This window comes from Schistocerca serialis, chromosome 3 (assembly GCF_023864345.2).
Source record: "Schistocerca serialis cubense isolate TAMUIC-IGC-003099 chromosome 3, iqSchSeri2.2, whole genome shotgun sequence".
Lineage (NCBI taxonomy): Eukaryota > Metazoa > Arthropoda > Insecta > Orthoptera > Acrididae > Schistocerca > Schistocerca serialis.
In genome coordinates this window covers 541,982,606-541,994,939 of record NC_064640.1, presented here as the reverse complement: position 1 = coordinate 541,994,939, position 12,334 = coordinate 541,982,606, and the positions used below count along the sequence as shown (strand labels likewise).

Genomic DNA, 12,334 nt, shown 5'->3' with positions numbered 1-12,334 from the left:
CTTCAATCATCACAGAAGATCATTTCTGTTGTAGTGTTCAGTCATCACAGAGGGGCATTTTTAGTTCTATTGCATGCGTGGACTTCATTCTCAAACTGTTCTAAATTGAGTTTATGTTCAGTAAACATTGTTACTTCAAGTGCGTCAATCTAGCACTGCCTTAGCCCACTACTCAGCAGGACATTTCAGTGACTGCCCATGCCACACGTAAAGGCACATGATGGTAGTGCTTGGACATTGTTGAATGAAACAACAAGGTAGTGCCTCCTGCTGGCAGTGTTGTGCTCTGCTCCAGATTTACCAGAGAACCAGTGGTGTGCAAGGGGTACAATTGACTAAGTCGTACCACTATTTATAGTAGTACCTCTTACAAATCTTTCACAAAGGTAAACAGTGGAAAAACAATGATCCTGATGAATTCATAATAATGGAAGATTCATATGATCAAATAGTGTTAAAACTTAAACATTCCAATTGAGTTGTGCTGTGAGTCCCATGTAACTTTAACAAACAAAATCCTTGTGCTGTGTAAGCATCATAAATTCCCTGTTTCGTCTGTGTCTACAACCTTTCAAGGACACAGCAGGTATAGGTTCTGTGATCTGTATGCACCCCTGTAATTCGCTGCCTATAAAACTGCTCAGATCACAACAGCAGAGACCTACCAAATCACAATGAAAAGGAAAGAAATACACAAGGATTTGTATAGTGTTGTCAGCTGAGAGAGCCAGAGGGGTAAGTTCAGCTGCCTAATTGCAAAGGTTTTCTTCCTTCATGCACATTGGCACCTTTCCTTTGCAAAGTATCTGCTGATTATCATTAGACTGACAATGTTCCGAGTGCTGCAGTACAGGCTGTATACATTTCAGGACATTGGAACAATGTAAGCATGTTCATTAATCAGTGCATTTATGAAGTATGCTGAAGTAAACAATAGTTTCACTTTCTGCCACCAGGTGAAAAAGATGGTGCTGCAAGTAGTCAGTGTGTGGTGTGGGTGCAGGAAAAGGGCAGGAATGATCAAACACATGATAATGGTGGTTCAGGCACATTTATTAGGATATGGTCCCAAGTTACAGCATGTGTTCAATATGACCTCCTGACCCAGCAACGTGTTGCATCCATAAAATGCCATGGTTGACTTATCTTGCAGATATCCCCACAACCAGAAGTCACACGGATTATGATCACGGGTTCTGGAAGGCCACAGATCATGAAACTGCCTAGAGATGACACGGTCATCATCAAAGGTTTCTCAAAGCAAATCTTTCACTGGTAAGCGACATGTGGTGTTGGCCCTTTGTGTATGAAAATAGTGGTGTGAACACAGTTGCATTCTCTAAAAGCTGGAATCACGTATTGCACAGGGAGGTCCTTATAATGTGCAGATGTCACTGTATACCTAAAAGGCCTGCAAGGTGTCATCCCATTGAAGAAAAACAGATTGAGAATGAAGGAGCTTCTGAAACCCCAAGACAAAGTCACATAAGTTGAGTGCAGTGGATTTCCTGCACAACACGTGGTAGAGTAGAGCCCCACATGTGACAGTCTTGTGCATTCATGGCACTGTGCAGAGTAAAATGTGCCTTGTCCATCCAAAGAACATTCCTCTGCCACAGGTCATCCATATCCATGCGTACCAAAAATGAAGTGCAAAGTCACAGCATTGTAGACCATATTGGGGCTTCTTTTGTTGCATATTCAGAGTCTTGTAGGGATACCTGTGTAGAATGCACCACAAAATCTTTTGAACTGGCTCCAAAATTTGAGGCTTGTGCTGCACATTCAGCTACGGCTACAGCAACTAAGTACTACAGCAACTACAATAACTAAGAACTGCCATGGGAGTGGGCCACCTCTCTCTCTCCATGCTGTACCACCTAATTTGCCTGTTTATTCAGATTTCTTGATCATATGCTTTAGTCCATTTAATGACATAGGGCTCTTCACAGTTGTTTCTGTAGGCAGTATTCCTGTACTGTAGTGCTGCTATTGTTACCGTTGTGATACAACTACTCTGCCAGCAATGCATGGTGTTTCTTCTCAATATTCATTACTTTTCATACAGGGAACTTCAACCTTCTTAACCCTTTACACCAACAGTCACTTCACAAAAGAAATTATCACATGATGCCAGCCTACAGAAGCATGCTAATGTCAAAACAGGAAACATTTCACGTTCTGACTGCTTATGGCACCATATTTTCACCTGGTGGCAGAAAATGGAACTCTTATTTTTTTGGCATACTACACAAATGCACCGATTAGTGAACATGCCTATAATGTCTCAGCTTCCTGCGGTGTATACACCTGCTCTGCAGCAGTCAGAACGCCATCAGTGTAATTATAACCATCCCATATGAGAGTGTGCACTACCTGGTCAAATGGATCCAGACGCCCATATCTAATGCAGAATTGTCCACTAGGTATCATGAGAGGCAGACATATCAGTTTCAAAGGAGGTGGAGACTGTTGTGTTGTCAGTAAAGAAGCAGTAACAGCAGAATGAGTCACTCAGGACTTGAAATGTGACTATAACCTGATTAAAATCACATGATAATTGATGTCTGTCAATTGTTACGGAAATGTTGCCACATCCACTGCCAGCTATCAGTTGATTAGAGGTAACACACAAATTTGGCCGGTCACTTCACAAATACTGCTAAGTGTAATGCAGAGCAGTGTTGGAAGTAGCTGCCACAAGGTGTGACAGAAACGGGAGATGCTCTGTCAACAGCTTATTTTAAGTAACCAATGAGTGAACTGCAGTAGACAGCACATTTTATAGACTTGAATTTAAACTCATGTCCCAACTTATCCACAACCTCATGATTTGCAATGGATCTGAGAAAATGATTGTCAACAATCAGCAGCAGAACCAAAATTGAAATCACTTTGTTCACAGTGTTTAAGGCTAACCTCTACGAGCAAACTCAGGACAGAAAAATTTCAGTTGCAGTAGTAAAAGCACACTGTAATTTCTCACTCACTTAGATTACCTAAAACTACCTTCACACTGTGCTGCACAGGCTGCTGCCTTACCAACCGACAAGCAGTCCTGTTTGGCAATTGGTTGCAGATGATACATAACACAAGCAGATTCCAAACAAAAAAAGAATGACAGAAAGAAAAATAGGAGCAAATAAAAGTCAATATGATGATAAAAATGATATAGTAATGTATTAAAAATAAAAGGATTTCATTTAAACCAGTTAACTGAATAAAAACAATAATGAAAGTCTTTTGATTAGATTTATAAAAATAAAAAAATTCTGTGCATTTGACAAGATATGAACCTACGACCTTCCACACAGCAGGTTTATATGCTAACCACCGTGTTACACTTTTACACTGTGGAAGGTTTTGTATGTATGACTCCGGTGCCCCACTCCCAAGGATTAATTGCAGTCTTCAAAAATTCTGCTTCACACAGTGTTGTGTGAAGCTTATCTAATGTAAGCCAATCTTTATGATTATAATAACTCTATATGTGATGCAAAATTGCATCTTGTGTCGAAGAATCCAGTAATGTTTGGTTAGTGCTGTGTATGAAATGTGTGTACTTTGTTAGCAGCATTGTTTGTTTGTGTGTGTGTGTGTGTGTGTGTGTGTGTGTGTGTGGTTATCATGTGTGATGAAATATGAAATAAAAGGGCCGGACCCAGGATTCAGGATGCAAATCCATCAAGAAAGAAAGCTTGACACAGAATAGGAAGTGGACTGACTAATTATTGTGGCAGTCTGGCAATATCAAATGGTTTGAGTGTGACAATGAGCACTCCAATTGAAGCCAGCTACAACACTGTCAACTATCAAGTAATTTTAATCAGTCTATAGTCATTGGGTCTCACCTGAGTAACATATCTTTCAGTAACATTTTAACCCTTCTAAAGCTGCCCAGTTTGACTGTTGGCAATGTGACTGTGTAGTAGAAACACAAAGGAGGAAACATAGCTAAACCAAGATCAGGCAGACTTCATGTACTGATGGACAGGGTGTACCGTGCACTGTGGAGGGTTGTTGTAAAAATTTGCTTGAAATCAGTGGAAGGAATCACTTGCGAGTTCCAGCAGTCCAGCTAGTATTATGTGCTGAGGGAGTTAAATGAATGGAGTACGTTAGTCGAACGGCTCCTTATAAACTACACATTTCTGTAGTCAGTGCTGAGCTATATTTCAGTTGGTATAAAGAGTGACACCACTGGACCACTGGAAACAAGTGATTTAGATTGGTGAATCATGCTATAACTTGTGGCAATCTCATGGAAAAGTTTGGCTTTGGCAAATGTCTGGAGAATATTATTTGTCATCATGTGTAGTTCTAACGGTGAAGTAAGGAAAACGTGGTGTTATGGTAAAGGAGTGTTTTTCATGGTTAAGGTGTGGTCACCTTATTGCACTTAAGAAAATACTAAATGCATAAGGATATGAGCACATTTTACAGTGTTGTGTACTGCCTACAGCAGTTCAGAGATGATGACTGGTTTATCAGCATGACAATGCACACTGTCATAAAGCAGCAGCTGCGAGGCAATGTTTTGTGGACAAAAACGTACCTGCAATTGACTAGCCTGCCCAAGAGTCCCAACCTGAACCCAGTGGAGCACCTTCAAGATGAGTTAGAATGTGGACTTCACATCAGGCCCCAGCATCCAGCATCACTATCTTCTCTGCTCTGGTTTTGGCGCTTCAGGAAAAGTAGACCGCCATTTCTCCACAGAAATTCAGACACCTCTTTGAAAGTGTTGTCCACCTTCATAGTTGAGTTGTTGGTGTCGACGGCTGCCTTTCAGAGGACCCAGGTACAATTCCTGGTGCTGTCAAGGATTTTTCCTTAGTGGAAGGACTGGTATGGAGTGCACTCAGCTTCGTGATGCCAGTTGAGGAGCTACTTGATGATGTGTATGGGTCGTCTGAGTAGAATGACTCGTACATGTCATATTACGTTTAGTTGCTCCGAGGTGGATGGAGGTACTGTGACAGTTCAAACAAATTAGTGACACACACATGTGCACTTTATTGTGCTGCAATACTTATCTAAAGATATACAACAACTCATTGGATGTGCTTGTGGACAGATACAACCAAGCAGTGGCCTGTCAAGGCATGATTTACTGAATACAGTGTCAAGAACATTATGACCATCCCGGGTGGCACACTGTCAGTCACTGTAATAAAAACATGTCCATATGCAAGGGCTATAGGCAACTCCACTTGTAGATTAAGTCTCGCAGACTAATCTCCACTACGAGCTGTAGCTGTGAACTGCAACCATGGAACTCCGTACTAGAACCAGTGCCGAGTGTGAACCATCCATTGCTGCCTGTGGCCACTGCTTATCTCAGTGCAGAAGGCCATCTCACTGGCAGTGGCACAGACGCTACTGTTTGGGCCATGCTTGTGGTTGGTGGTAAACTTTAAAGTGCTGCCCTTGGTGCCAATCAGAAACTGTCTCAGCACACCAGCTCCAGTTGTGTCCAATGTTGGAATGAAAAGTAGCAGCTCCACAGTCTGGAAAGTTGGCAAAAGTCCGGGAGAGTGGTGTGCTGACCACATGCCCGTCCATACCACATCTGAATGATGTCATAAGGCAGAGGATGATACTGTGGCTGGTTGACATCCCTTGGGCCTTCAAGGCCTGGACAAGGAGTGCTGATAGTGTTTCCAGCTGAGTTTAAGCTGTCATAAAGGTAATGGGTGGACACACTCATGTTAATGCCTATTAATTAATAAACAGTTACTTTTGATCAGATCAGTTGATTATAGGTGACTGTGATTTTGTGTGTGGTGGGGGGGGGGGGAGTTTTTGTACTGCATTTTGTGTTGCTGCTGATAATGATGATGGTGATGATGATATTGATGATGGGAGAGAGAAGGGAGAGGATTAAATGTAATGCCACTGCATTGCACTCATCTTGTAATCACTATCCGACAGACAGATTATAAACAGCAGTGTCACACTGTTCACACTCTGTGAGATTCTGTAGAGAGGTTTGGAATTTAACCTAAGATGTTGATGCAAAGTTGGTAACAAGAAACTGTATGATACCACCTCTCCTACCTTGCTGGTCAAATACTGATGCTTAAAGTCTCTTCCTCCACCAGGATTCAGACTGGTTATCTTCAAGTTTAATGTTGCACAGCCATGTGCTAGCAGCCTCAGCTGTGGACCCATGCTCAATGGAAGATGATATACATTACAAACAGTTCCAGCAAAGCATTTTAATTTGTAATACTTACTTTAACTGCACCATTGTCAAATTAAGATTTTCATACTTTTGGATAGTAATATGTAACATTGACTTTAAAATAAGTTTGTGATTTGGAAACACAGTTTAGGGCACAAACTATCACATGTATGTCATATTTCTTCAAAGTTTAAATGGATGAATAAATTATAAGCCCGTAATTGCTTTTTAAAAATATATTGCCAAAATGTTTTAGTCGTATTTCATAAACTTATCCAACATTTGTGGTTACTTGAGATGTAGATAACCTCACAAAGTCATGAACTATTTATCTGCAAATCCAAGAAAAACACACACACACACACACACACACACACACACACACACACAGATGGAGAGGAGAGAGGTGAAATTTGTAAATAATGAAGACCTAGCCACGAAATGGATAATGTTTTCAAAATGTCATGTTCTCCTAGTCAGCATTGCGGATATCAACTTCATTTAGTAGCCTAATTAAGTTATTTCACAAATTAAGCATACTTGATTTTGTACATTACATTAGCCTAAAGATAAACTTGATATAATAAGCAATTATATCTTGGTTTATAAGTGTTATCATTTAACAGAAACTTCGAGGTACAACAGAGGCGCTTCATATCCTCACAAAATCAAACAATGTCCGATTTGAATTTATATTCACAAACCTCATTTTAGGGAATGCTCGACACATTACATCGATTATGGGTGTATTTAAGTGAGTAATAGCTTTCAAGTATTTGTATACTATTTTGTTATGCAGTATATTATTTTCACTGCTTTAACGGTATACTCTGGTTTTGTGTACTTTGGTACCACAAACATAGCAATGCACAAATAAATTTGATAACAACTCACAGACTGCTTATGGAGAAACCAATTTGCACTTTGCTAAGTTTTTTCTCATTCATAGAAGATAAAATGCAAATACCTCATATTTTAGTGATCTTATGCACTAATGATGTCTGGATGCTGTACATATAGTCAGTACTACTCTTATATCAGATAAATTTATTATGTAATTGAAAAATCTTCACTGATGTTCTGTAATTGATATGATCTGTTTCAACTTTTATCCACTGTCAGGCATTTTTAATGTAATTCCAGGATAACAGGCTAGTAATTATGAAGCACTGTGGCTTCCCATACATACGGCATTCCTTTAAAAATCTGACCAAGGAACCAATAACAGCAAGTGAGTCAGGCTTGTGAGATGATGCAGTTACTGGCACATCAGTGTGCAGCCTGCAGCCTTGCTGTAGTGGTAACACCAGTTCCTATCAAGTCACTGAAGTTAAGTGTTGTTGAGCTTGGCTAGTCCTTAGATGGGCGGCTGTACGGGTCTGCCAAGTGCTGCTGGCAACTGAGGTTCACTCAGCCTTGTGAGGCTTGATTGAGAAGCAGTGGCTCCAATTATGAAAACGGACAACAGTCAGGAGAGCAGTATGCTGACCTCGTGCTTCTCAATATCCACATCCAGTGATGCCTGTTGGCTGAGGATGACACAGCAGTTGGTTGGTACCGTTGAGTCTTCCAAGGCCTGCCCAGATGGAGCTAGAGGAGTTACATTAGTGTGTAGGACCCAGATACATCTAGAACTATTCAGTAACATATTTATAGTTGTGGACAGTCCTGGTGGAATGTAAATAATTTAGGAGTAGAGGTAACCCCCAACCAAATAGTGGAGGCATTGAGTTCTCAAAAGGTACATAAATGAGGCTGAAAACTGTGCTAGCTTTTGGACCAATCTTCTATGAGGCAGAGTACACACACACACACACACACACACGTGGGCATGCGCCTATGGCACTATTGTGCCAGCTAAATACAATACACTGTGCCAAGACTGCAGTTTTGCAACTTGTCTAAGGTGAGGGATTGTGTCAGATGGACTGTTTGAGGGGAAGAAGAATGCAAGGAGTGGGTAGGAGAGACAGGGAATGGTGGCTGACAGTTAGGATGGAGACAGCATCTGCGTGGGTTAGATATGGGAGGGAAGGCAGCAGGTGCACAGGATAGGAATGCAGCATATGAATGCCAGCTTCTCATCCCCCATCTCTGGTGATTTTGTGCAGTGCACAATGGTGTTTATGTAGAGTGGATTGTTAAGGGAAACAGAAGAGAGGAAGGGGAGACAGCATCGAAGAGGGTGTGGGTGCAGGATGGGTGAAATTAGGGTCCTGGAGCAGGGTGGAGGTGGGTATGGAGGCAGGGGGCTACCATAGGTTGCGGCCACAAGGATTACAGAAATGAAGGATATGTTGCAAGAGCAACTCCCATCTGTGTAGTTCAGAGAAGCTGGTGTTGGCAGAGAGATTCAAATGGCACAGGTTGTGAAGCAGCCACTGAAGTGGAGCATGTTGTGATCAACAGAATGTTCTGACAGTGGGTGGTCAATTCTGCTTGTACCCACATTTGTGCCCATTCATTTGGTTGGACGGCTGGACAGTGACCATGCCAACATAAAATGCTGTGCAGACTCTGATATAATCAACCTCCCAACAGATGAAGGCTCCACCACTATCATGATGAACTGCTGTTTTACCTAACAAAAGGCATCCACCAACTGTCTTGGCTCCTCCACCTATGAACCCCCCATTTCAGAAGTCCAACATAATCTCCAATCGGCCGGCCAGAGTGGCCGAGCGGTTAAAGGCGCTACAGTCTGGAACCGCACGACCGCTACGCTCGCAGGTTCGAATCCTGCCTCGGGCATGGATGTGTGTGATGTCCTTAGGTTAGTTAGGTTTAAGTAGTTCTAAGTTCTAGGGGACTTATGACCACAGCAGTTGAGTCCCATAGTGCTCAGAGCCATTTGAACCATTTTTAATCTCCAATCTCTACTTAAATTCTTATGCACAGCCCAGAATCAGTCACCCTGAATCAATCTGCCATCTCACCCCAATGACCTGCTGCATACCCACCTTCTGCATTCTTCCCAAAATCTATAAACCTAACAATCTTGGACACCCCATTGTAGCTAGTTACCATCTTCTTTTTCTTTTGCCTTTGTCCTGCATTGGTATAGGGTCAGTGTGGTTATTAAGATTTAGCATGGTTAATTTAAGGGGTAGCCAGTTGCCCTTCCTGTTACCACCCCGCTACCTGCCCCCTGGGATGGAATAGGTGTACCCAAACTGTCTGAGTGTAGCGTTATTCATGTGAAAGTGAGTGAATGTTTTCTAAATGTTTGTAGATCATGCAACTGAGGCAGGACTTGGCTACTAGCCCAGTATTCACATGGTGGGATGTAAGAAACTGCCTAAATACCACATCCAGACTGGCTGGCACACTGACCCTCATCACTAATCTTACAGCAGACTCAATCCAGGGCCGGTGCACCTCCCCATCCTGGAAGCAGCACTTTAACACGCTTGGCCATCCAAGTGGGTCATTGTAGCTGCTTACCATGCTCACAGTGAAACAACCGACAGCCACCCTTCCCCGATCTTCACTCCCACTTTCCACTTCCTTTCTGCTTTTGCTCTCTCCACCTGACAGAACCCTTCACTTCAGCTGAGCTGCAGAACTGCAGTCCCAGCCCAGTGTATTCAGCTGTCACAGTGTAGCCATATAAGTTTGCATATGTCTGTGTAAGAGAGGGGAGAAGGGGTTGCGGATGTATGTGTACTCTAGCTTGAAAAAATATGTGTCCAATATCTATCAAATTTTTCAGTTTGTTTATGTTCTTTTGTCTACTTAATGCCCCCATTATTAGGTGTGTTGTTATCTTTACTCTCAAATTATTTGCAGATCACATATTTCTGTTACTGGCATCCCTAACAGCAGCTTACATAGTGTTTGGTGGATAGGCAGAGGTCCAAACAGTGAGTCCTGTACCTAGCTCTGACAAGGGTTTCCACAAATCCAGAGGACTGATGACCTCGGATGTTAAGTCCCATAGTACTCAGAGCCATTTTCCACTAATCCCAGGTGACGAGTTGGAGTGTCGTAGTTAAGTAATGAGTTTGCTTTCTATATATCATCGAAGAAATGGTAATGTCATCCAGACATTGAAGGAAATTATCGATCATAGGTTCAAAGGGGGCTATCACTGTGCATGTCCATGAACTGGTATAACACAGAGTCATTTCACCACCAACGTCTGCTAATGTGGCAAGGGTTGAGATGTCATACAGGTTAAGGTATTCCCTCACAGTGTTCCCCAAAATGCAGTCAATATCCTGGTGCTTGCATTCATTTTTGTTTGCCAGTGCAGTATCATACTCCTAAGATCTTTATATTCATCATGTTTGTTGTTTGGTTGATTTGGGGGAGGGGACCATCAAATGAGGGAAGTGGTGTGTTACGATAGTGAATGATCTGCTAAATAAATGTGATTGGATCTTATTGATATTCGAAACAATTATAAGGTACCCTATGTCAGTTTTAGAGTAATTCTTCTGAGAATGGTGGAGACCTAAACAGTTACCTTTTCAACACCTTTCTGTATTTGCACTAAAACAGTGTCACTGTTGAGTTTAATCGTGAAGTTAGCATTGGACAGCAGCAAGATACAGTCTCTTGTTATAGTCGGAAAAATGTCTTTCTAGCTCCACATTCTAAAAAATGCAATGCTTCCCCGCAGCATTTCTTGTAGTGATTTCTTGTACCTGATTTTGACAATGGTTTTCACAGATTGCAGGTGACCAGTTGCAGTGCTATGTAAATTCTTAAATTACTTATATTCACATTTTGGAAGAGCAAGTTTCAAATCTCTGTCTGGCCAATCAGGTTTAGGTTTCCCTCGGCTTCCCTGAATCGACAATTAAGGTGAATGCATATCCATAGTGAAGAAATATTTTGTTAATTTCAAGCAATCAGAGACATCATTGTTTCATGACAATGTGTAGACATCATTTTTGGTGATTGCTCATTTGCTGATATTGCAGAAATTCCTTCCTGATCCTTACCCTATCCTAACTTGTGGTTCTTCTCTAACAATTTAACTGTCTATAGGACATCAAACTCTATCTTCCTTCTTCTAACAATATGTGTTCTGCAGCTGGAAAATCTGTTATAGTTCTTACTTTTCTGTATCATGATTTCTTCTCATATACTTTAACTAGGTGCTCGAAGACTTTTATTTCTTGGGCAATGAAGGAGCACTTTCTTGCATTGGGACAAATACCTGAGTCTTTGACACACATTAGCACAGTAGTTGAGTAATTATGTTACTTTCTATGTGTCATCGGAGAAATGGCAATGGCATCTTGACAGTGAAGGAAATTGTCCATCATGGACTCAAAGGGGGCTATCACATTGCAGAGATCAATTAGTATAACTTTGGTATTGTAGAGGTCATCAGGTGCTATAAAAGCAGTCCTACATCTGCATGTATGCTCCAGAAACTATGGTGAGTTGTGAAGGCTGCTTTTGACACTTCAATTGTTTGCTGGTCACCTTGACAGCTTTAATCTGCCAGTAGCTAATATGTACAAAGGCAGTCCTACATCTACATCTGTACTCTGAAAGCTACCTTATAGTGTGTGGTGTAAGTCCTTCTGGCACTAGACAGTTTTAATCCAATAGTAGCTAATCTGCATATCCATAGTGAAGAAATATTTTGTTCATTTCAAGCAATCAGAGACATCATTGTTTCATGACAATGTGTAGACATCATTTTTGGTGATATTGCTCATTTGCTAATATTGCAGAAATTCTATATTCCATGTGTCTTCCTGATGAGAACCACTGAAGAAACCCAAGTGCATCTCCGAGCATCTTCTACATTTCTTATGAAATTACTCCTTTCTCAGCTGGAGACTATTCATGTGATTGGTAATCCCTCAAATAATCCCCAATATTTATATAATTTTTCATATTGAGCTGTCAGGTCTGTCTTATCTCCATCCTGGATTGGTGCAAATTGCCCATCACTCTCCAACATCATGCCTCATTTAGGCCAGGATCTGTTGGTGTTAGGATAGTATCCTCCTTCACAGTACTTTCTTTAACAGTACCAATGAATTATTATTCATCATTGTCACTCAGCTGATCTTCTTGGTCTGGTGTGGATGTTACCATGTGCATATTGGTAGAGATTATTTGCAGATAATTATTGCAGCTGGTGACTCTGAGTTCCCCTTGGTCACTTCTGATGGTGACTTA

At 41.4% G+C, this 12,334-nt stretch overlaps 1 protein-coding gene across 3 annotated transcripts in view; it reads left to right on the top strand.

Moving 5' to 3' along the window:
* LOC126470419 (Bardet-Biedl syndrome 5 protein homolog) overlaps positions 1-12,334 on the top strand; it is an 81,173-nt gene that overhangs the window by 28,616 nt on the left and 40,223 nt on the right. For all 3 annotated transcript variants that reach the window (XM_050098278.1, XM_050098276.1, XM_050098277.1), the window contains one exon: positions 6,814-6,941. In XM_050098278.1, the coding sequence (XP_049954235.1) occupies positions 6,814-6,941 (128 nt within the window). The remainder of the gene's footprint in view (positions 1-6,813; positions 6,942-12,334) is intronic.